The sequence below is a fragment of the Filicampus tigris genome, chromosome 20 (genome assembly GCF_054856515.1).
Source record: "Filicampus tigris isolate MCC_2025a chromosome 20, RoL_Ftig_1.0, whole genome shotgun sequence".
NCBI lineage: Eukaryota > Metazoa > Chordata > Actinopteri > Syngnathiformes > Syngnathidae > Filicampus > Filicampus tigris.
In genome coordinates, this window is record NC_141236.1 from 11,133,642 (window position 1) to 11,155,485 (window position 21,844).

General features: G+C 42.4%; 5 protein-coding genes across 5 annotated transcripts; 1 reads left to right on the forward strand and 4 right to left on the reverse strand.

The window, feature by feature from the left end:
• Window positions 1-47: 47 nt before the first annotated feature.
• Window positions 48-1,636, reverse strand: LOC147128308 (cholesterol 24-hydroxylase-like). Its single transcript, XM_086018612.1, has 6 exons — window positions 1,434-1,636; window positions 1,169-1,234; window positions 1,008-1,089; window positions 680-741; window positions 356-591; window positions 48-157 (listed from the first exon to the last, which is right to left on the reverse strand). The coding sequence occupies exons 2-5, from the start codon at window positions 1,207-1,209 to the stop codon at window positions 462-464; spliced, it is 315 nt and encodes a 104-aa protein (XP_085874738.1). The 5' UTR covers window positions 1,210-1,234; window positions 1,434-1,636; the 3' UTR covers window positions 48-157; window positions 356-461.
• A 1,295-nt stretch (window positions 1,637-2,931) lies between these two features.
• LOC147128309 (cholesterol 24-hydroxylase-like) lies at window positions 2,932-9,504 on the reverse strand. The gene is made up of 16 exons (XM_086019331.1): window positions 9,391-9,504; window positions 8,165-8,240; window positions 8,008-8,085; window positions 7,848-7,929; window positions 7,611-7,684; window positions 7,421-7,507; window positions 6,633-6,771; window positions 6,444-6,557; window positions 5,435-5,597; window positions 5,027-5,092; window positions 4,600-4,672; window positions 4,456-4,540; window positions 4,057-4,167; window positions 3,878-3,966; window positions 3,579-3,645; window positions 2,932-3,496 (listed from the first exon to the last, which is right to left on the reverse strand). Exons 1-16 carry the CDS (start codon window positions 9,482-9,484, stop codon window positions 3,344-3,346), a joined length of 1,551 nt encoding a protein of 516 aa, XP_085875457.1. The 5' UTR covers window positions 9,485-9,504; the 3' UTR covers window positions 2,932-3,343.
• On the reverse strand, window positions 9,115-11,395 carry ccdc25 (coiled-coil domain containing 25). The gene is made up of 9 exons (XM_086019332.1): window positions 11,224-11,395; window positions 11,092-11,139; window positions 10,985-11,024; window positions 10,758-10,809; window positions 10,590-10,665; window positions 10,403-10,506; window positions 10,123-10,325; window positions 9,671-9,716; window positions 9,115-9,586 (listed from the first exon to the last, which is right to left on the reverse strand). Exons 1-9 carry the CDS (start codon window positions 11,246-11,248, stop codon window positions 9,557-9,559), a joined length of 624 nt encoding a protein of 207 aa, XP_085875458.1. The 5' UTR covers window positions 11,249-11,395; the 3' UTR covers window positions 9,115-9,556.
• A 395-nt stretch (window positions 11,396-11,790) lies between these two features.
• On the forward strand, window positions 11,791-16,866 carry esco2 (establishment of sister chromatid cohesion N-acetyltransferase 2). Its single transcript, XM_086019699.1, has 14 exons — window positions 11,791-11,943; window positions 12,471-12,539; window positions 12,611-12,744; window positions 12,825-13,092; window positions 13,393-13,713; window positions 13,975-14,080; window positions 14,165-14,237; window positions 14,421-14,463; window positions 14,565-14,667; window positions 14,749-14,880; window positions 14,982-15,071; window positions 15,509-15,652; window positions 16,128-16,312; window positions 16,423-16,866. The coding sequence occupies exons 2-14, from the start codon at window positions 12,487-12,489 to the stop codon at window positions 16,553-16,555; spliced, it is 1,785 nt and encodes a 594-aa protein (XP_085875825.1). The 5' UTR covers window positions 11,791-11,943; window positions 12,471-12,486; the 3' UTR covers window positions 16,556-16,866.
• A 327-nt stretch (window positions 16,867-17,193) lies between these two features.
• Window positions 17,194-20,371, reverse strand: pbk (PDZ binding kinase). The gene is made up of 7 exons (XM_086019700.1): window positions 20,267-20,371; window positions 19,729-19,869; window positions 19,519-19,658; window positions 18,923-19,092; window positions 18,531-18,660; window positions 18,254-18,439; window positions 17,194-17,464 (listed from the first exon to the last, which is right to left on the reverse strand). The coding sequence occupies exons 1-7, from the start codon at window positions 20,362-20,364 to the stop codon at window positions 17,271-17,273; spliced, it is 1,059 nt and encodes a 352-aa protein (XP_085875826.1). The 5' UTR covers window positions 20,365-20,371; the 3' UTR covers window positions 17,194-17,270.
• Window positions 20,372-21,844: the final 1,473 nt, after the last annotated feature.

Sequence of the window (21,844 nt, forward strand, 5' to 3'; positions counted from 1 at the left end):
TTTGCGGTTTTTTTTTTTTTTTTTTTGGTGAACGTCAACGCCTTACGATACAGTCGGCTCCGGCTGGGATGTGAACGCCGTCGATGATGAGGTCGTTGACGAGCTTGCGGGACGTCGCTGCAGCGGGCGGGCACAGCCTTAATGTCTCTTTGAGGACCTTCACGTGAACAACGATACGTGAAGTCAGAAAATAGTTTCTGTTGTCAAAAATATCATGTTTGGTTTTTATTTATTAAAAGGCCACTTGATAATAGATTCAAATTTTAATTAATTTTTAATTAAAAAAATGTGAAATAGGAAGGTTTAAAGAAAAAAAAAAAAACATATTCACATAAGACGTCTAAGACCAACAAACCTGTGAGAGGTAAACCATTTTCCCGAGATCATCGTAGCTAATTTCCCGTTTCATCCCGATGACATTATAACACATGAGCCTTGGGAAATTTTTTTTTTTTTTTTGTTTACGAGATGTGGCCTGCCTTGATGATGACGTCCAAAGTGACTCGGCTGCTAAAGGCAGGGTCAATGATCCGCCGTTGTTTGTACCACTGTTCATGGTTCCTTGCTGTTACCAGGCCATTGCCCATGAACCTGCAAGCCACAACAATAAGACAAATATTTAAAGCAGTACAGCATCATTTTCTTCGTTTATCTATCTGGGTCTGGCTCCACCGTGTACCTTTGCCCAAACATGCTGAAGAGGAGCATGTCTTTGGGATACTTGGAGGACATCAGGACTTCCTGAATGCATCAAACAACACACTTAATTAATTAGCAGCATTTATGTTACTCAATGTCGCTCGTAGCAAATACATTTTCGACCTCGTGGATTTGTGAGCGGACACCAACTCTCAAAAGCATGCTTTGGTGTTATTAGAGCATCATGAGGTCATACTGGAAATATAGTTACGAGTGTGTGAGGCAGACGAGGTAACCACTATGGCTCAATGCTGCCTTATATTTTATATATTTTCATTTTTATCAGATTTGTAACAATTTGACGATACCTTGACGGTCTCTGGGCTGGTAACTAAGAGAATGACGTGATGCAGCATATTTATCTTGAACACAGGTCCATAACGTTCGGCCCTTGCAACATAAAAACGAAAATGGTAATATCACCTCATGGAAACAACAACAACAGTAATAATGAGAGTAACAACCTCACCATTTTACAAACACATCAAACATCAGGCCGTCGTTGGTCATGGTCCTCCAAGCAATTGCGGCATGTCCAAAGAGAAAAATTTAAATAAATAAATAAATAAAATATTTTGTTTAATTAGTCATGAGAGGTGAGCGTTATGACACAAACGTGTTTTTGTTTGTTTGTTTGTTTTCTTCCTGACCTTTCCCTCGGTGGAAACAAACATTTATTCGAGGGGAATTGGGGTGAGCGGCTAGCACGCAAACGTGTTTTGATTTTTTCTCACCTTTCCCTTGGTGGTCCAGGTATGTGGTCGTACTTCAAGTGTACATACTTGACGTAGACGCAGTAGCCGAGGAAGGCTAAAAACAACACAAACAAGAGTAAACCGAGGACATGGTCAGAGTGAAAATAAAAAATAAGAGAGACATTATTTAGTCTTTCGTCCGTATTAAGTTTTTCAGTGTATTAGCAGAGGGACCAGCAGAATTTCCTTGATGTGACGTCAAAATGATGCGTCCATCATCAGCCAGTTTACCGCCATAACCGTGATTTTTTTTTTTTTTAATTGAATTTGCAGCGAGCATATCAATTCAGCTCAGTCAAATACGGGACGAATAAATATGATAAGATTTGTTAGTCTGTGTTCATTTAAAGTTGTTGGCGAAAACGTAAGCATGCGCAATAAGACCAAAGCCTTTAAATACGTGCTTGTGCTAATGTTTTCCGCATTACTTTAAAATATTTTAATGATTTACTTTTAAACCTTTTAAAGAAAAAGTCAAATGACTTAGTACAGTTAGTTCTTACTTCAATTTTTTAAAATTATAAATGTAAACATTACTTTACGAGTCCAACACTGACCTCCAGTGGCCACTGTCAGAAACTGCATGAAGTGAAAAGCGAAGTCAAATCTTCATTCAAGAACAAAGAATTGCACAATATAAATCCAGAGAATATTGTTGTGTATGTAATTTAATAATAATACATCCACAAATATGGAACATTGTGCTGCACAGGGCATTGTAATTCATACAAATAGGAAGTATTCAGATTATATTTTTCTTTCTTTCTACAGCTTTTGGGTCTGTCAAATGTGACGCACGAATCAAAGTAAACAGACTGAGTTGTGTCACTGATGGTGTAGTGCTACAATCGTCCAAAGTCAACTGAGATCAACTCCAGCTCCCCACAACTCTGGAAGCACTGCATCTACTCATCTCCACGTCTGACCACTGAGGTCCCGAGGACCAGCACCGGGCAGTCGGGATGTGGCGTGGTCGCTGATGCGGAGAAACGCTGTGGCGCTGACGTGAACATCAGGTGCGGCTTTTGCATGAAACCACACCAATAAAATGCAAATACAAACCTAGTTTGGCTGTCTTCTCCGCTGTGTGAGGAGTTTAACTTCAAATCTATTCAAACGATCAAATTCAGCTCTTAATATTTAACTTTAAAAAATGTTGTGTATTTAATAAGAAAAATAGCATTCTATAATGTATGATAATTAAATACAATTAGTGACATTTGGCTATACAGTACTGCCGGCTCAGCACCACTCTCGGTTTCTCAGTACGGCAGTAATATTAGATGTTCTTTACAGAGGATAAAAAATATATGCAGTGTTGCAGCACTGTTTGTGTCCATATATGCACATCTTAAAAGATAACAACAGCACCACACACATGCTAATTATTAGCCTGTGTGCCTATGGCGTTTCCCTTTGCATGTTAGCAAAAACCAATCAAGGCACCTTTTTCCTCTTTCAAAAATAATGAAGATAATTCAAATCAAAATACATTTTTATTACATTAAAATGCATTGATTGCAACTGATAGAATTACAGGCAAAACGAAAATGCTGTTCATGCTCTATAAATCAAATCTATCCATATTTCATTAATAGTGCAATATATCGGTCTAGTGATTATTTTAACAATTTGGGCAATAACGTCGAATGAAATCATAATCACCCCCAAAAAATGTAGTCGTTTAACTATAAAGTGCATTTTTTTTTTTTTTTTTTAGCATTCAGCGTTTCTGATTGGGCGGCAGCTGACAATGAAGCTCAACAAAGATTAGAAAGTCAGGAACATACTGATCGATTTGGCGTTGCTAATGAGTCTAGTGGCATACTGGCCCGGAATGAAGAATAACTTTGGAAGGCGTTTTGGTGCGGTGCCGCCATTTTGTGCGTTCAGTTGGCGTGGTGTTTCCTGTGCGTGACGGTGCACACCACGCCGCCCTTGGGCCGCAGCGTGCCCAGGTCACGGATGTCCAAGCTCTGGCCCGGCGTCAGGGCAAAGTTGAACCTCTGCAGCAGCTTGGCCATCACCACTTTGGCTTCCATCTGACGACAAAATACACCATAGTTCTCAAAGCATTGCTTGTTCGTGGCTAATTTTATTTGATTATTATTATTATTTAATCACCTGAGCAAAGTTCTGTCCCAGGCAGGAACGCGGGCCGAGAGAAAAGGGGAAGTAGCAGTAATAAGGCCTTGTAACAGGAAAAAAAAAAAACATTATTACTTTAATAATAAAACATCCAGTCAAATGTCAATGACAAAAAAGTTGTGAAGCTTCAAAAGGCTGCGATAGTAAAAGAAAAAGAGAATCGACTGGCCGATAATTCGGTCCAGCCCTCGTCACGAGATTAGTTATATTTAATATAATATTTATTTAATTTGGTAAAATCACAAGAAGAACTTAAAAAAAAAGAAGAAAAGTACTTGGGAGCATCCGGATGAAAGCGATCTGGGTTAAATTCCAGTGGATTCTTGAAGAACCTTTCCATTCTGCTGGACACGTACGAGCTGAACTGAATAACACAACAACAACAAAACTTTCAGGAATACTTATTTCATTTTTGTATTTATTTATTTTTGGGGGGGGCCGATCAACGCCTTACGATACAGGTGGCTCCGGCTGGAACATGGATGCCGTCGATGACGATGTCATTGACGAGATCGCGGGACGTTCCTGGAGCAGTGGGGTATATCCTTAACGTCTCTTTGAGGACCTTCAAATGAAGAACAACACATTTGAAGTAAAACTGAATGCTTCAACAGTGACACCATACGAGATTCTTGAAAAAAAAAAAAAAAAAAAGTTTACTCTTAACTCATTCACTGCCAGCCCAGTAAAAATAGACCTTTGACGTCTATAACTATCGGTGTCAGTGAATGAGCTAAGAGCTGCGACATCATTATGGGGAAAACACAAGCAATTTTAATATTTGAATAGGGGGATCAAAAACCTTAAGATCACAACATTGACATACAATTTGTATGATTTCAAGGCAGCGCACCTGTGAGAGGTAACCCAGTTTCCCGAGATCATCATAGCTAATTTCTCGTTTCATTCCGATGACGTCGTCCACCTCCTTCTGAGCTCTACAAAACAAGAGAAGTGGATTTTGTTGTCGGTGCTCCTTTGCTTGATTGTTTCTCACTTTTCCAGGATGTCTGGATGTCTGGCAAGCTCCATGATGCAAAATGCGAGCTGGTTAGCCGTGGTTTCTTGTCCTGGGAAAGCAGAAAAATGATGTCGAATTTAATCATCATCAAACAAGTCTTTTCCAAGTAATAATAATCATGACAAAAACAATGCTTATTTTAATTGAACTAATCAAACTTTCAATAGAATGATGACATATGGCTTAAAAGCCCCAAAACAATTCATAACAAAATAAGTAATAAATAAATACATGTAATACATGAACAGGATTTTTAAAACCCAGACTGTGGGAGAAGCGGCCGAGTTTCTTTTTTCCCCCTCTCATGTCACTAGATTGGCTAATCGGGAGGGGAATGTCATTCAAAAGCATCACCATGGCAACGATAACAGCCCGCATGACTTCAATGGGATTAAAGTCTCACCAGCGATGAAGAAGGTCACAAAATTGTCCAGCATGAACTCCTCGTCTTCTTGGGTCATGCTTTCCTCTGAAATGGGAAAAAAAAAGAAAAGTCAAATATCAATAAACAAACTCAACCGGTAAAGTTCACAAAATAGAACCTCTGCGTTTTGTTTGCTAGTGATGCCGCTGATCAATTTGATTTGATGGATTTGATGTCATTACGGTATACAAATGATACAGATTAACTTTGTTGGTTGTGTTTGTTAAAAAAAAATATGTCAAGAGGATCTTGAAAAAAATAATCGCACAATCAATCGCAAAAAGCAATTTGATGATTTTACTAAATCGCTCAGCTGTAGTCGCGTGAAAAACAGCCCGATTGAGAGCTTCTGCCTTGACACCATGTTGGGAACTAAATATAGCCAACCTTTTCCGGCCGACTTGATGATCTGCGTGAGGATGTCTTTGGGCACGTCGCCGCCACTCTGGATAGCCATCTTCCTGTTGTGGATCCACTCGGTGCCGGTGGAGCGCAGCAGCTTGCACGCGGCGCGCACTTCCTTCACCATGGCCCAGTTGTTGGGGTAGAACTGGAAGCAAAGTGCGGGATTATTTGTCAGATGACACGTTTTCATCCAAGCATGTGACTTTTGAGGCTCTGTGCAAAGAGAATTGTTGTTCATGATCTCTTGTGCTACAATCGTGAATCAAACAGTGTATTTATATAATGCATTTATCTCATTATTGTACGGGTACTGATTTATTCTTTTTTTTTTTTTTTTTTTACTCATTCAGTGTATTATTTGTATTTCTCTATTACTAATTATTTTTGGGGGAGTTTATTTATTTTTTTATTGATGAACTCATTATAATATGTATTGGCTTTTTTCCCCCCATTTTCAAATGTATAAATAAATGCATTTATTTAAAGAGCAAGTCAACCCAAACATATTTTTTTCAAAAATATGTTCCCAGCAGGCCCACTAGTTGAAACACGGCATTCTGGTTAATTTTACCTTTGTGGAATATAAGTTAAGCAGCAAAATGCACTCATTTTTTACCCATCTCTGTGGGCGGCCATTTTGTCTTCTGTCGACTGAAAATGACATCACAACTGCTCACAAGGACCAATCACGGCTGACCTGTTTTCTGAACCTGAGCCGTGATTGGTCGTTGTGAGACATCGTTGTGATGTCATTTTCAGTCGACAGAAGACAAAATGGCCGCCCCCAAAGATGGCTAAAAACGAGTGGATTAACACTTATTCCACAAACGCAATATTTATCAGAATGCCCTGTTTCAACTAGTGGGCTCACATAGAACATATTGAAAAAAAAATGTTTGCGTTCACTTCACCTTTAAAGCTTATTTCTGTCCTCTGGAGCCCCCAACACGGTCCCCCTACTGCAGTTTCGGAAGCTAAACTTTGCTGAGACCTGAAAGAGGGTGTTGCGAATGTTGTAGACCATCCCTTGGAGGCACGTCTCGATGGCCTTGGGGAACGGCGACGACGTGTCCTCAAGCAGCTCTAAATCCATGCCAAACGCCACCTGAACAGACAAATAGACGTTTTAACAAAAGACCAGTGGAAGAATTTTCTTTTCGTCCGTCGAGACGTGGCCTACCTTGACGATGACGTCCAAGGTGACCCGGTTGACCAACTCCAGCATTCGGGCCTCCGACTTTTTGTCTGCGACGTCGGACAGTTTCGTCATCAGCTTCTCGGCTCGCTCGTTGAACGTGCCCGTCAGACTCCTCAAGTACCTGCGCGTGTGTCAACGTCGAAATGAATCTGCCTGCACGCACCGGTTCCTCAGCACCAAAGCGTTGCGGCAATCCATTTTTTAAAACAGAAATAGGCTGACTCAAATGTGGCAAACTCAACTGTTTTCACTTGTTATTGTCAAAAAGACATCCATACTTTCAGACTTGAGCTGATGAAATACAGCACGGCTCCCGCGGAGTGAGGAAAAGGCGGAGTTTTACCCACACAGTTAATAGATTTGCTCGCAAGCTCTTTTCGACATTTTAAATGATTAAAGGAATTGTGTCAATTTGTGAAAAATATCCAATTTACCAAATGTAATTCCGCCCCGCAGCTCCCGCATGTCTGTGTGTGCGGTCAAAGATTTTTTTTTTTTTTTTAATTTACAGTATTGCTTTGTATTGTGCAGTGTGGCTGTTATCACCCTTAAGTGGCGAGAGTGGCCATCGCATTCATCGGGATGTGACCGTTACGTAAATGCATGCGTGCGTGTGTGTGTGTGTGTGTTACTTGTTTGACTGGATTCTTGTGTGGTTTACTACCACACAGGCTGTGTGTGCCACACCCCATCTTTTATTGTAATAACACAGTATTTGTAATTGATTGACCGGGCTAACGCACAGATTAGCTCGGTGCAAAAGAACTCACAAGCTGCTAAAGGCAGGGTCAATGATCCGCCGTTGTTTATACCACTGATCATGATTCCTTGCTGTTACCAGGCCATTGCCCAAGAACCTGCAAGTCACAAATAAGAACACAAATGTTTACAGTATATGCATATGCAATAACATTCCATTTATTTATTTACTATCTATCTGCATCCGGCTCCACTATTCACCTTTGACCAAACATACTGAAGAGTCGTTTGTGGAGGAACATGTCTTTGGGATACTTGGAGGACATCAGGATTTCCTGAATGCATCAAACAACACACAGGTGACTTTTTAAAAAAAAATTATATTTGTGTCATCTAATCAGACCATATTGACAAAACAGTTATGTATGTGGAAAACCATCAAGAAATGTCATTTATTCAATTGTTTCATTCATGCAAATTTGAAATAAGGTGACTTACCTTGACCGTTTCTGGGCAGGTAATGAAGATAAGGACGTTATGCAGCGCATTGATCTTGTACACTGATCCATAACGCTCGGCCCTTTTAACGTAATAACACTAACGGTACTGTCCGCGTCAATGATAATAATGATGATGATAAAAATAGTTATATATTTACCACTTCAGTAACACGTCGTGCATCAGATCGTCGTTTTTCATTATCCTCAAAAACATTGGGGAATGTCCCAAGAGCCAACTTAAAAAGAAACAAACATTATTTAGAGGTGAACTGGGGTGAGCGGCTGGCACGCAAACGTGTTTTGTTTTTTCCTCACCTTTCCCTTGGTGGTCCAGGTATGTGGTCGTACTTCAGGTGTACATACTTGACGTAGACGCAGTAGCCGAGGAATGCTAAAAGCAACACAAACAAGAGTAAACCGAGCACGTGCCAGGCCATGGTGAATAGAAAAGTTAAAAGAGACATTTTTAAAAAATCATTAAAACTCGTCCGGATAAAGTTCGTCGGTGTACTGTATCTGCGAAGGGGAGTTGCCCGGTTGAACTCCGACGCGACGTCATAATGATGCGCCTCTCACCGCCAGCTTGTCTTTCTCCGTGGACATTTAATTTTTGTTTTGTTTTGAACTTTGATTTAGCGTTTGCGCCGTATAGGTCGCTTAGTCAAATCTTTGATCGAAATTATATGTTAAAACATTGGTTACATTTTAAGTAATGGTCAGCGCAAACGTGGCCGAGGGACGCAGCATTACTTAACTTATTACTCTACAATCAGTTAGATTAATCTAAATCGACTCAATTCCGCCCCATTCTGTCTTCTAATATGACTTTTTAAAATAATAAACATAAACACAGCATACATGGTCCAACACTGACATCCAGTGGCCTCTGTCAGTAACTGCAACAGCCGCAGCATCCACAGAATGAAATTGTGCATGTAATACATTGTACAAATGACTGATTTTATTTACTCTATAGTCCATAGTAATTTACACTAATAGGAAGTAAAAGGCAAAATTACATATTCCCACTTCTTCCAACTGCTTTTTCTGTCATTTCAAGTAGAATAAACCAGGAAAAGCTAAGTGTGACACTGACGATGTGGTGTCACATTCGGTGAGGTCCCACTTGGTGACGGTGTGAATGGCTGTCTGCCTCCGTATGTTCTTTGTGACTGACTGGCAAACAGTCCAGAGTGTAGTCAGACTTTCGCCTCAAGTCAGCTCTCCGCGACATGTTTAAACTTTCACTCACACAAAGGCCAGACTGTCTATGCATAAGATATTTAATAGAAAATGTATTGGGTGGGATGTCATTTATTATATGAACAAGTGTTGTGATTTTCTAAACCAAAACGTCTTCCATGGTAGGCCCGCTGAGAAGCAGTGAAAATGCATAAAATGGCTTTTTAAAGAGATGCATGACAATGAAATTGCTTTCTTGTCAAACAGCACTGATTGTAAACACCTGACATGCAAAAACAAAACAAAAAAGTGCAACCAGTCAGTTGGAACAGCATTCAAAATGGCACGATCAGTCTTACGTCCCCCTAAAATGGTCCTCGGCTTGTCCCGTGGAGCTTTGTCGGCGTCGTCCCTCCAGGACGCGGCGGCCATGTTAGTTTGGGGCAGGGTCATGACTGCTCCTTTCGTCCCTTGTGTGTTATTTTTTACGTCTCGTTTCGTTCGCTGCCGTTACTGTTGTCCTCCTCACATGAAGTCGTCGGAATCGTTGCCTTCCTGCCCAGGGAAGGTTTTTCAAATGTTAGTGTTGTTTATAAGTACTAGCCCGCAAGCGTGTAGCCAGTTAGCGTGTGCGCTCACCTCGTTAGTCTGCATGTTTTCGCTCTTCATCAGCGAAGTGTAGCACCTGGTTGAGAGAAATGACAATATGCAATAAAAAGGCTAAGGCAATTCAAGTTACACAATTCGGAACATTGTGGGCTGCGATGCACTTTGCACATTATTCTGGACTTTTACACTACAATATAATTATGACCTATTTTATTATTATTTCTTCCATTTTTTTTTTTTTTTTTTTTAAAAAGGCTTGTACAGATACAGATGCTGTTTAATATTTTTCTGGCTTTCAATATCTTATGGGAGAAAATTAAGTGTTTATATTTTAAATCAATATCCCATCGTTAAAATGGATTTTATTTTAATTTGGTGAAAGCCTTTCAACTGTATATATGTTTAGTGTATTCATATCTGAAAAATGATCGCTGAATGACTTGTATTGCTATCGTATAAAAGGCAAGGGTACGCCGACTGACTTGAGCTCATCCATCTCCTTCTTCTTCTTCTGCTCGTCTTTCTCGCGTCTCTTCTGCTCCTGCAGCTGAGCTTTCTTCTCGTTGCGCTCCTCGCGGTCCCTCGACTCCTTTTCGGCCGGCAAGTCAGGGTAGCGCTCCTCTTTGGTCTTCTCCAGCCGGTTCACGATCTCGTTGACTTTCTTCTCCACGGCGACCGTCTTGACCTGAAGCGACGAAAACACAAACATCAGCCATGCGCCACAAATTCGCCGACGCAAAAGCTCAGCCTCGATCGTCTGACCTCCTTTTGCCGATGGAAGCCGATCTGTCCCACATCCATGTCCCCCGTCTTCTTAAGGTTGGCCCACGGTGTGTAGACCACGCTGATGTTGTTCATCTTGCAGCCTGCGAGGCGACACACAGAAGCACAATCACCAGACACGTCATTATGAACATTCAATACTTCCATATTTCTATGACAGTTCGACCTTGAATGCTGTTGTTTTTCACCAGCTGCGCACAGTCTATTAACACCTCCGGAGGAATATCGTTGATAGTCACCCCCTAGAACATTTGAGGAGGCAAAATATGTAACAATATAAGAAAGACAAATTATTAGACAAATAATTAATGACACGATAATGTAATGACTTTACCTTTGGCAAGCGAAGATAAACATGAGCCGAGGACAGTTTGTCCACATGAAACCTGCCAGGAAATGAAATATTTTGATAACTATGACAAGGATATCAAGTTCAAAGGGTACAGGTGCAGCGCAGTAAATGCAAATATCGAGGAAAACTTCATTTTTTTGAGAAGACAACTGAATGTCAGTGCTCAGTTTGCACAATATTTGGATTATTGTGCTTGTGGTGGAACTCACCAGATGTCTTCAGGCCAACCATACTTGATGAGATCTTCGTCTGGGGACGTACTTGATTGAGTGAAAATTCAACAATAAATACATAATTGTTGTGTGTGTGAGCTTACTTTCATACTTGTCTTTTCCCATGTAAATGGTGTAAGGAGGCTCCACCACTAAGACAACAACAGAGACAGAAAACTGTGAGCACAAATATGTGAAGCTAACCACGCTAAAATCTAACAAAGCTATGAACTCACCGGCACTTGTGAAGTAAAACACCATTTTTAATAAGATTTTAAAACCTGACTAAATATAAACGTGAACCCGTATTCAGCCAACAAACACGGTGTATTTTAAGTAGAACTATTTCGTGAGCGACTTTGCTGTCACTTGGCGCATGGAGCGGAAGGTTGAACCCGGAAGTTGTTATCCGGCAGGACCGAGGAAGTAAATTCTACATTCCCCCCAAAATAAAATGTGATAGGATTGACTTAAAACTCTGTTTTCACGCACATTCAAAAGTTTATTCATCTCCAATTTTAACAACTGATTGCTTAATGTTCTGTTTTTAGATAAACCACCTGAGCGGTTTTATCCGGATAATCCCGGAAGTTATCCGACAAGCCCCTTAGATGCACTAATCCATGTTCCTCACAATAAAGATTACACGTAGCGTTGCCCTTTCAGAGTTCTTGTATGTTTTCCAGCAATTTTAAAAACGATCAAAATTATATTTCAAAGATAAGTATCAATTGCCGGCACTCTTAATGTTCCGGATAAAGAACCCGAAGTCTTTTATTGTGGTAATTCCCGCGAAGTCCTACTTCCGCTTTGATCCGGCGCGCGCCTTGTTTCAAAACACATTGAGGAAACGCGGGCTAGGAGAACAGCCGATGTCCCAAAAAGTTGCCTTATTTGGCCACATTTCTATCACTAAAAGTTCGATTACTTCATCCTCAACCTAAAAGGCGTTTTGGGTAAGATACTCCATGTTGGTTTCGTCGTTTGAGATCGTCGTGTTTTAGCAAACTAGCTTACTTCGAAGCGTGTGAGGTTCATTTGTTCGAAGGATTTTATTAACCTTAAAGTAACCGATGTGAGCGCTAATCTCGTTTGGTTGAATTTAAATCGTGGTACGTGTTTCAAACGCTCTGCATGGGAATCTTACGATGTATTTTATTTCATCGAATAATCCCGCCAATAATCGTCGCGACCTTTGAGCTCATGAACGCCTTGGCGTTATTTATTTGCAGTGTGTGATTAAACTGTTTCTTTTCGAGGTTAACGTTATGTAATGCGCTATGTAAATAAAATTGTATTGTATTATGTTGAAACCAACAAACGACCCCTAATGTGTTTTATTAACACCTAGCTTTGAATTGACGATGGCGAAACCCATATTTCAATGACAATTGTGCTCTTCATGACAACAAGTAACCAATAGACTGCTTCTATGCGACTAAACCGGTATTGTTGCTACATAATCATAACTGTCCTCATGCAGGAAAAAGATTGAGAAAATGATGCCCATGAGCACTCGGAAGAGAAAGCTGTCCTCTGTGGATTCGGACAGGTGAGCGTTTTAACAGCATTTTGTGGAGACCTGGTTTGTGTTGAATGTGATGCACTTGTTCCTCCTGGCAGTGACCCGGTCAAAAGGAGCGAGGGGGAGGCATCCCCCGTCAAGAGGAGATCTCCCAGGAAGAAGCTGGACGTGGATGGATGTTTGAACAAAGAAAACGTCCCCTCGCCGAGAAACTCTCCTCGTAAAGCAGCAGGTCTCAATGCGTCAGAGGAAGGAAGACCTTCAAGGAATCTGCTACATCCGATCAACCGGTCTATCTGTGATTCTCCACAGGCTCTCCACTCAAGCCGGCGATGAAGACAAGCTCCTTCTACGGGCCGAAAGCGAGCGTCTATCTCACGCCTTTGGAGAGGAAGGCGGTGAAGGAATTACTTCCTGTCCCTCCTCCACTACTTTCTCCCCCGGGCCGGGCCAAAAAGGCGGAGAAGAAAAACAAGAAGGCGGTGAAAGGCAAGCAGGCCAAGGCAGCGGCAGGTTCAAGCATCAGAAACTACACCGAAACCACCAAGACCATCAGGCTGTCCAAGATGAGTTGGAGCAGGTTTGTGCACGAGGTTGAATGCAAACACTGGCCCTATTTGCTCAGCCACCACTGAAGTGTAATAAGAAACTTGAATATGATCAAAATAGGCCACTTGGGATGTTTTTATTACAAACCAAATCCAACTCTAATAAGGCATTGTAATAAAATCATAACTTCTTTCTTTTACACCCTCATTCGCTGACACCCAAGTCACTCACCAAACCCCGGCTCTGCCTTTAAACTGTGCAACTTAAAGGGTAAATGTTCAAAAGTTGTATAACCTTGACTTTCTACATATTCTTTTTGGGACTTGAACAGTGCCAACGATAAGGTGTCCGAGCCTAAGAAGGCCATCACCATGACCTTCAGCGGCACGAAGAAGCCCAAAGCCAAGATTTTTGTGGGCGCCGCCTTCTTCAGCACAGCCAAGAAGCCCTCATCCATGTACAAGAAGGCGTCGTCCGCCGCCAAGGCTAAAGGCAAAGCTGCCGGCAAAACAGACAAGTCCAAGAGTCAGGTGGCGACTGTCCAGCCCGAGAGAAAGCAAACGCAGAAAGATCCCGTTGAGGCGCCCAGGAGAAAGTTTGACCCGATGAAATCGCCTGACTGTGAGAGCAACGTGCCACAGAAGCAGCTGAGGTGCCTTTTTTATTTAATGCCAATGTGCACTCACTGGACATCTCATTAGGAACGCCGGCGTTTTGCAGGCTAAGAAATTCACATCATTTTGGAAAAATATCTGCATTAGGTCATTTTGGGTTCAACTTTGATTATTATTCTGGCAATTTATCATTTTATCTTAAACATACTCGAACTGAAATTGTGCCTTGTGTACGTAATAAGAGTAATCAAAATATTAGGAACAGTTCTCTTACTGTGTATTAACCCCCCCCCCACCAGTTCCTTGAAAGCCTTGGCTGAGAATTACCAAATCACAAAGGAGCTAAAAATTGTGCTGACAAGGACTCCGATTCAAACATCCCGGCCGTCGTCCTTCGGTTCTCAGGTAGCTTAGCATAGCATTAAATTTGTCCTAATTCATTAGAATTAATTTTGTTAATTATTAATTTTAACCACTTGTCCTAACCAGAATGACAGCTCCAAGCCTGTTTGTGACATCGGAGACGCGAGACCCGGCAGTCCTGTCTCCACTCCGCCCAAAGGTAAGCGCCGGAAATTCACGATATGGACAAAAGTATTGGGACGGTGCCTTTGGACAATGGAACGCTTCCCTGATAACAAGCTTGGATCAAGACTTTTTTTTTTTCTTCACCTTTTGCTGTTGTCTCAATACTTTTCACATCCTGTCATAATGAACCCCAAATATGTTTTTTCCCCCCATCCAGACTCGACGGCTGTGTATCCCATCTTCGGATCCGCTTCCAAACGGTGAGACACAAATTCTTCCATGGAATGTCGCGCCTCGGTTTGCATCCATTTTTTTTTTTTTTCATGATAATCCAACAATGTGTCTTTGCTGCGTCACAAAGTTCCAAGAGCGCCCCCGCCGGCCCGACTCAGCCGTCATCATCCGGCAAAGAGCGACCCGCCCGCCGGCGGAGGGAGAAGCATGACGTCGACCAGCTCATCATCGTACGTCGGCCGCTTTTTGACTGTCGCGTCACCATGTGGTCACTTGACTTTTTTTTTTTTTTTTTCCTCCACCCCCACCAGGACGCAGGCCAGAAGCAGTTTGGCGCCGCCACCTGCGGCTCGTGCGGGATGGTCTACAGCGCAGACAACCCGGAGGACAACTTCCAACATGAGCAGTTCCACCAGTGCCTCCTGGACTCCATCAAGTTTGTGGTAACCATGTCGCAGGACGAGAATATCGAGTTGTCCACGGAAAGAAGACTTGTCAAGACATCTTGTGGTTTTTTTTGTTTTTTTTTCCCCCCCACGCCCAGGGTTGGAAGAAGGAAAGGGTGGTAGGCGAGTTCTGGGACGGCAAGATCATCCTGGTCATGCCGGATGATCCCAAGTATATCATCAAAAAGGTACGTTCCCACCCGGGACTGCCACCATTCCGAAATAAGCAATTAACAATCATTAAAATAATTTGATTAATCCGTAGATAGGATAAATACTGCACATTAGTTTCAAGATTTTTTTTTTTTTTTTTAAGATGAAATGAAACATTTTTGGCATCAGAAGCTGAGCAGTCCCTTTGTTTTTGGTTTTTTTCGGGCGGCGATGTTTTATGCCCGAGACTTATGTCACTGCGCATCTGATTACAATATCTGAATGCGGCAAGCCACAGCGGTTGTGTGAAGGAACTCCCAAGTGCGAAGTCCTCAGACGCGGCTTTGACGAGTTATGTAGAACAAAAACGAAGTGAATGGGGGCGATAGAAACTGGAAGTAACTGTGAAGGCTTAGCCTGCGAATGTTTTTCCAAATGGGACGGACTACTAAAAAGGGATTTTGTTTTTCAGGCGGAGGAGGTGCGCCGCATCGCAGACAACGAGTTGGGCTTCCAGCAGATGACGCTGAGCAGACCGTCGCAGGCCAAGACTTACTTGTTTGTCAACACCGATCGGATGGTGGTGGGCTGCCTGGTGGCAGAATCCATACGGCAGGTCAGCGGATGGACATGGATCCGTTTTTGCTTTCGTCCAGATGGAAATACTTTGGGGGGGAAAAAAAGTTCATGTGCCGGTTTATCTTCTGCTTGAAGGAAATGTAAGACTTAAGACCTATTTAAGGACATTTTGATGACCTTTTAAAAAAAAAAAAAACAAGTTCTGTTAAAGGCGACTACCTTTTTATAATGCTTCCATTAGGTGTAAGACTTTAAGACATTTTGGTCAAATGTAAGGCTTTCAAAGGCCACTTGGATTTATAAAAAAAAAAAAAAAAAAAAAAAAAAGACTAGCTTTAATGCCACTTCAGCCAAATTTAAATAAATTAAAGACCCGGTCATTTCCAACCAATTTAAGCAGATACTTCAAACCTTAAATCGGATGTAAAACAATTTCAGGATCTGCAGACATTGTGATTAAGGAATGCTCGGATGAGTTCGGTGAGGAAGAACAACTTGTTGTCTCGCCGCAGGGCTTCCGAGTGCTGGAGCAGCCCGATCGGCACAAGGACATGACCAAGGACGACTTCATGGAGCGGCACCGGCCGTGGTGCTGCTCCGCCGTGCCGGAGAAGGCGCTGTGCGGCGTCAGTCGCGTGTGGGTCTTCAGCCTGGCCCGGCGCCAGGGCGTCGCCCGCCGCATGCTGGACACCGCCAGGTAGGCGGCCATTTTGGAGCCTCGGGAACGTAGCAACCGAAGCCTACGGCGGCATGTGGTCCCAAGTGCAAGATTTGGAGGCCGCTGACGACTTTCCCTTTCCGTTCAAGGAGCACCTTCATGTACGGCAGTCACCTGACAAAGGAGGAAATCGCCTTCTCCGACCCGACGCCGGAGGGCCAACAGTTTGCGACGGCCTACTGCGGCACGCCCACGTTCCTCGTCTACAACTTCGTCGCCTGAGTTGGCTGCGCAGGCAAGCAATCGTTTAATGCTGCCTGGGAATGAGTGACTTTGGTTTTGAAAGAGTTCCTTTGATTAGTATGGACAGTCACTTTTTTTCAGCTGCGTGCTGAGTGTTGTATATTTTCTGTAGTTTTATTGCAGATGTTTATAAGTGACTTCCTCTTGATGTAAATTTTTTTGAAATGTGGTTTTTTTTTTTAAGGTTGATCAACTCTTTGCAACTGAGTTTTCCTCTCATTTTGAAAGGGGGGGGAAAAAGTGTTTTGCTAGAGGATTCTATGTTCAGTTTCAATAAACAGTTGTTCTAATCCCCTGGAATTGATTTCTTTTGGGCAAAATGACAGATGCATACAAAATGGAAGAAATTCGGCTTTAAGGATGTAATGTAAGCGCAGCCTATATAGCAACCAGTTAACCTTTGAAAACAAGGTGCACGTTTTCAATTCAATCACGTATCAGCAATTCGTTAGATAAAGACAATCAGGGGCATTATATGATATTTCTCAAACTACAAGCAAAATGAATTACTCTCTGACTGTCAATCAAAACTGAGCATTATCTATGTACCGGGTACGTGTAGATTTGTTTGGGCGGCATCTCATGTCTAGACGGTGTATTTAATGAAGTGCCAGATATGCAGTAAGGCAGGGGAACGTGTTTACTGTGTACAAGAATAAACATTTACAAGCGATGTCATCAGGTTGCTCAAACCTCACTGGCTGAGTTGGGCGTTGCCCTCCAGCGCCTGCACGATCTGCGTGGCCGAGGGTCTCCTCTTGGGGTCCTCCTCGGTGCACACGTAGAAGAGCTCCAGCATCCTCCTGTAAGACTCGCCCAGCGCCACGGCGTCCAGCGGCGGCCGAGTGCCCAGCCGCTCGTAGTAGGCGTCCTCGTCGAAGCTCTCCTCTGAAAGGGGGAAGATTATGATGGAGTGGTGAAGCAGCATGTGGCTCATTGCCCAAGGTTATTTTCTGTTGCAAGTCACTCAATGTTTAGTATGACTGTTTTGATTATAATGATATTTTTATAACATGCCACCTTGGCCAAGGTGGAGGGAATTATGGACAGTAGCAAAAAAAAAAAAACATTGAGCTTCTGCGAGAAAGTCAAAGAAAATGTCAGGAAAAGCCCACTAGAACATCTGATCTTTATTTGGGATTCATCAGAGGCATTTCAAATGGTGGCGGTTGTGTACTGACTTCCTGTTAACATGAGTTTGAATGTTGGTTTTGAGAATATTCATGTTGGCCTCTTTTTTTTTTCATATCACAAAAAAAAAATGGCATTTGATTAGGGGTGTGTAGACTTTTTATATGCACTGCATTTTTATAATTATAGCAATATAGCAATTATATAATTTAAAAACACTTATGTTTTAAATACAGTAATATATAACATACTTATATAAATTGTACTTATCAGGACAATACTATAAATAAAAGTGAATTAAGTGATTTAAGAGTTTTATTTTGGTTTATTGCTTATCAGACAACTTGCCTTAATCTCAGCGGCCGCTTGAACAAATAAAAACCAAATAAACACCTCCTTTTCCTTCGTTTCAATTCTGACACTGGCAAAACTACCACAGTATTGCAGTACTTTAAAAACACTCACAAACACACAATTGATGGCCACATGCTGCTTCACCTCACCAACACCTTTCATCTTCCCACATTGTCTTCCAAAGCATCTCACCTTCGTCCTGCTCCTCGTCATCGTCGTTGCCGGGCAGGCCCATGTGAGGCATGGCCAGCGTCATCATCTCCCACAGGGTCAGGCCGTAGGCGAAGATGTCGGCCTTGTCTGTGATGTCGCCCCCCTCTAAGGCCTCCTTGGGGTTCCAGGGCTCCGTGCCGATGTACTCCGCCTCTGGGTCGGACACTGACACACACAAAAAAAAAAAAAAATTACACACAAGTCTCATTGTGCCCCATCTGAAAGCGCGCATTGTGCGTCCGCAGTGTTGCGCTACCTGTCATGTTCTCGTCCAGCTGGAGGGACACGCCCACGTCGCAGATCTTGATGGCGTCCAAATTGCCCTTGATGACCACGTTGCAAGACTTCATGTCGCCGTGCAGCAGTTTTTTCTCCCTGTGAAGATACTGCACACGGCACGGTGTCACGTTGAGAGCGGTATTTCAGAGCTTCTTTGCGGAAATAATTATTTGCAAATATAATTGCAATGTAGGACCACAATGAGTCTGCATGTTCAATGAAGCAAGCGCAAATGTCCATGTTGGTCACTTGACCAGCTTGCTTCAAAAAAGAGGTCACACCGGCGCTACCAGTCGGAAGTGCCTTGATCAGACCTTGGCGTCACGCTACTTCGACCAATAAACAAACACGAGTCGCCGCGTTTTTAACCTGCAGTCCGCGGGCCACGTGCAGCGCCACTTTTTCAATGTCGGCGGCGGGAAAGGCCTGAAGACCGTCTTCTCTGCGCTTCTCGATGAGGTCGGTGAGCGACTGCTCTCCTCCGAACTCCATGGCCAGACACTTGGAGCCGTCGTCGGCCGTGGCCAATGCACGGAAACCTGGAGGCGCATCCCCAACATTCAGTCAGGCAGGACAGGCTCAATCAACGGTGGTAATATTAGTTGTGCTGGGGATATTTACATTTTGTGTTGCTTCATCGTCAACCAATGTGTTCCAATTTTGATCAAATGGAGTGCAACTATATAGGCCAATGTGCTTAATCATGACATTTGTGATAGTTTTGTAAAACTACATTAAGAATTTCAACCCTAGGAAATAACTCACAACTTACCAAATATGGTTCCATGTGTGTTACATCATCAATAATATTATTTTTTGCTGGCTCGTTTTACTCTATGTAAGTTTAGCTTTGCTTTTTGCATGAGGAGGACATTAGCCCAGGGTGGAATGGAGACAGCGAGAATGGATTCAATATGTCATGACAGCACAATTTAAGTGGGAGTGCTGAGAACTTTGGTTCTCACCGACAATGTTCGGATGGTCGATTTCCTTGAGGACTTTTGCCTCCTCCTTCAGACGCTTCTGGTAGACCTCAGCCTGTTTGCCGGCACATTTGCTGTTGAGCTTCTTGATGGCCCAGGGCGACGCGTTGGTCTTCCCCACTCTGGAATCAAATTGACGAATTATTTAGTGAGCCGATTTCACGTTAAGAAGGCATGGAGGCCACTTGTCACCTGTCCATCAGATAGACGCTGACTCCAGTCCCACAGCCGAGCTTCTTCATAAACGGCGAGGCCGGGATGTTGATGGGGCTTCCTCTTCCACTTATGACGCTTCTGATTCTGGACATCTGGGGGGTGGTGAATTCATCCATTCTGCCAAATACAAACACATGGAAAATTTACTATGATTCATGTCAGTTCATTAATTTCTGTAGCACTTGGGATGATTGTTACAGGCCACCCTCAGAACCCAAAAATGATGAATCCAGGCATGTTTGACATCTTGGGGTCATGTTTTTGTATTTGTGTTGTGCTCTCAATTGTATTATTACACACAAATGAGCACCGAATTTGCATTTTCATGACGTAAACCATACCGTAGCAAACATCTTGACAGCTGATGCTAGCTATCAGCAATGGCGCTCATACGCCTTAAACGACAACAAAATGGCGAGTCCAAGTCACGGTTAGTACAGAAACTGTCAACGAGAAATCGCGTTGGAGCGTACATTGTTCCAAAAAGTTTTTTTGTAAAGGAACTCTTTGTTACCTGCTTTTCGCGGTGAACGGGACCGATGCGATGAGAGGTGGGTCAAGATGATCGCGCCGAACTTTCAAAATGCCGACGTAATGGATTGACGGAAGCATCGGAGGGACATAAAGGCCTTTGTCGCTCAAAATATTATTGTGCAATATGAGAATTGACGGGTTATACCAGCCAGTATGACTTTTTTTATTATTATTATTATTATATTGTATATTTAAAATACCTTTAAAAACATTTACAAAGAGTAGAAACAATGTTCTATTCTTGATAGCGATACGGTGATACTCGTGTGCTCGCCGTAACTGCCATATAACTTTTCTCCACCAGAGGTCAGTGACGTTGCGCATAATAGCCATTCTTTGATTTAGACATTAAAAACAAATCATAACAAATACATTCTCCATCATAAGTCAACTTGGAGAATCAGGCCTTTGTCTGGCCAACAGTCATTATTTCCTTAATTCTGAAAATGGTCAACAAAGCAGCTATGTTTGCATTTTTATGATGTTATTCTTCAGCCTAGTGTAGTTGTGTGTGTTTTTATGACTTGGCAGCAATAATAATAGTGGGATGCGTGTCTTTAGTGGTTGGAATGTTTTTTTTTTTGTTTTGTTTTTGCACTGGGGGACAACACTGACATTGAGTCATCAATCACTGACAATCAACTGATCAGCACAATAAGCACATTGTGGTATTTTTATGAATACATTTGTCTGCTGAATGCCAGGGAATGGCATTGACCTCCATGTTTCTCTCCTTCTTCACACAGCACAGCTTGTCCCCCATCTAGTCACCTTTGACCGAGGCAGAACTCTTCTTTTGAGGCCAAGGAGCAGGAATGTGACAATGGGCTCTGGATGGGGAAGACTGTTGCTTTCTCATCTTGGCTCGCCATTCCTCTTTTATTCCCCCTAAAGGGGAAATGAGCTCATGTTTTGTGGTCTACGCGGGCACATGTTGCGGTGTGCTTTATAACACAAAGATGAGTTAAGTTGTACAAAATGGTCACAAGAGGGAAAAGGACAAAGTAAGGTAGCCCTGTGCACACCCGCTCACAGCTCAGGCCTGATGACATAATGGATGCAATCAAAGCGCTCACAACATTCATCTTGAGAAAAGAAAACATCAGCCTGGTTACGGTGATTTATTATGACACCTGCTGCCAATGCTGGCAAGTCAAAGCAAAAAAATCGGCCAAACAAAAACCTCATAACGTCTATGCAAGCAAATCAAACAAACCTGCAAACAAACAAATAAACAAACAAAGAAACCAAACAAACGCATCTGCGGCTGCAAAAAAAGGATGAAGAGATATTCGTTGTGGCAGGTTCATATTCTTCTTTTATTGGAAAATTAAATCATGCTGCTCGGGCCCAGTAAATCAATAAACTGCCGAGAGAATTTATGACATCACGCAAATTATTTGAGTGAGCAACATAAAGTTGGACCTCTTAAAATAGGAGTTTGGAACGTGCCTGAGGCCATAAAATGCCATAAAAATGTCATGCATTTTAAACACTATGTGAAAAATGAACCTAACACTTAAGTCAACAGAACAATATATTGGAATGTACAATATAT

Bases quoted from the DNA above. Each gene is read 5' to 3' on its own strand.
- ccdc25 (XM_086019332.1), bottom strand. From the start codon at position 11,248: ATGGTGTTTTACTTCACAAGTGCCG. The intron at 11,025-11,091 runs GTAAGCTCACAC...GTACGTCCCCAG, and splicing joins GGGAAAAGACAAGTATGAAA to ACGAAGATCTCATCAAGTAT. The intron at 9,587-9,670 runs GTGAGCGCACAC...TTCCCTGGGCAG, and splicing joins AAAACATGCAGACTAACGAG to GAAGGCAACGATTCCGACGA.
- LOC147128309 (XM_086019331.1), bottom strand. From the start codon at position 9,484: ATGACCCTGCCCCAAACTAACATGGCCGCCGCGTCCTGGAGGGACGAC. The intron at 8,241-9,390 runs GTAAGACTGATC...TGTTGCTTTTAG, and splicing joins GAGGACCATTTTAGGGGGAC to CATTCCTCGGCTACTGCGTC. The intron at 5,598-6,443 runs GTCTCAGCAAAG...CTTTGCTTCCAG, and splicing joins TTCGCAACACCCTCTTTCAG to TTCTACCCCAACAACTGGGC.
- LOC147128308 (XM_086018612.1), bottom strand. From the start codon at position 1,209: ATGACCAACGACGGCCTGATGTTTGATGTGTTTGTAAAATG. The intron at 742-1,007 runs GTATCGTCAAAT...TGATGCATTCAG, and splicing joins CCAGCCCAGAGACCGTCAAG to GAAGTCCTGATGTCCTCCAA. The intron at 592-679 runs GTACACGGTGGA...TGTGGCTTGCAG, and splicing joins TTCAGCATGTTTGGGCAAAG to GTTCATGGGCAATGGCCTGG.
- pbk (XM_086019700.1), bottom strand. From the start codon at position 20,364: ATGCTTCCGTCAATCCATTACGTCGGCATTTTGAAAGTTCGGCGCGAT. The intron at 18,440-18,530 runs GTAGCGCAACAC...TGTGTGTGTCAG, and splicing joins GCTGGACGAGAACATGACAG to TGTCCGACCCAGAGGCGGAG. The intron at 17,465-18,253 runs GTGAGATGCTTT...TCCCCCTTTCAG, and splicing joins TGACGAGGAGCAGGACGAAG to AGGAGAGCTTCGACGAGGAC.
- esco2 (XM_086019699.1), top strand. From the start codon at position 12,487: ATGATGCCCATGAGCACTCGGAAGAGAAAGCTGTCCTCTGTGGATTCG. The intron at 14,081-14,164 runs GTAGCTTAGCAT...TGTCCTAACCAG, and splicing joins CGTCGTCCTTCGGTTCTCAG to AATGACAGCTCCAAGCCTGT. The intron at 15,072-15,508 runs GTACGTTCCCAC...TTTGTTTTTCAG, and splicing joins CCAAGTATATCATCAAAAAG to GCGGAGGAGGTGCGCCGCAT.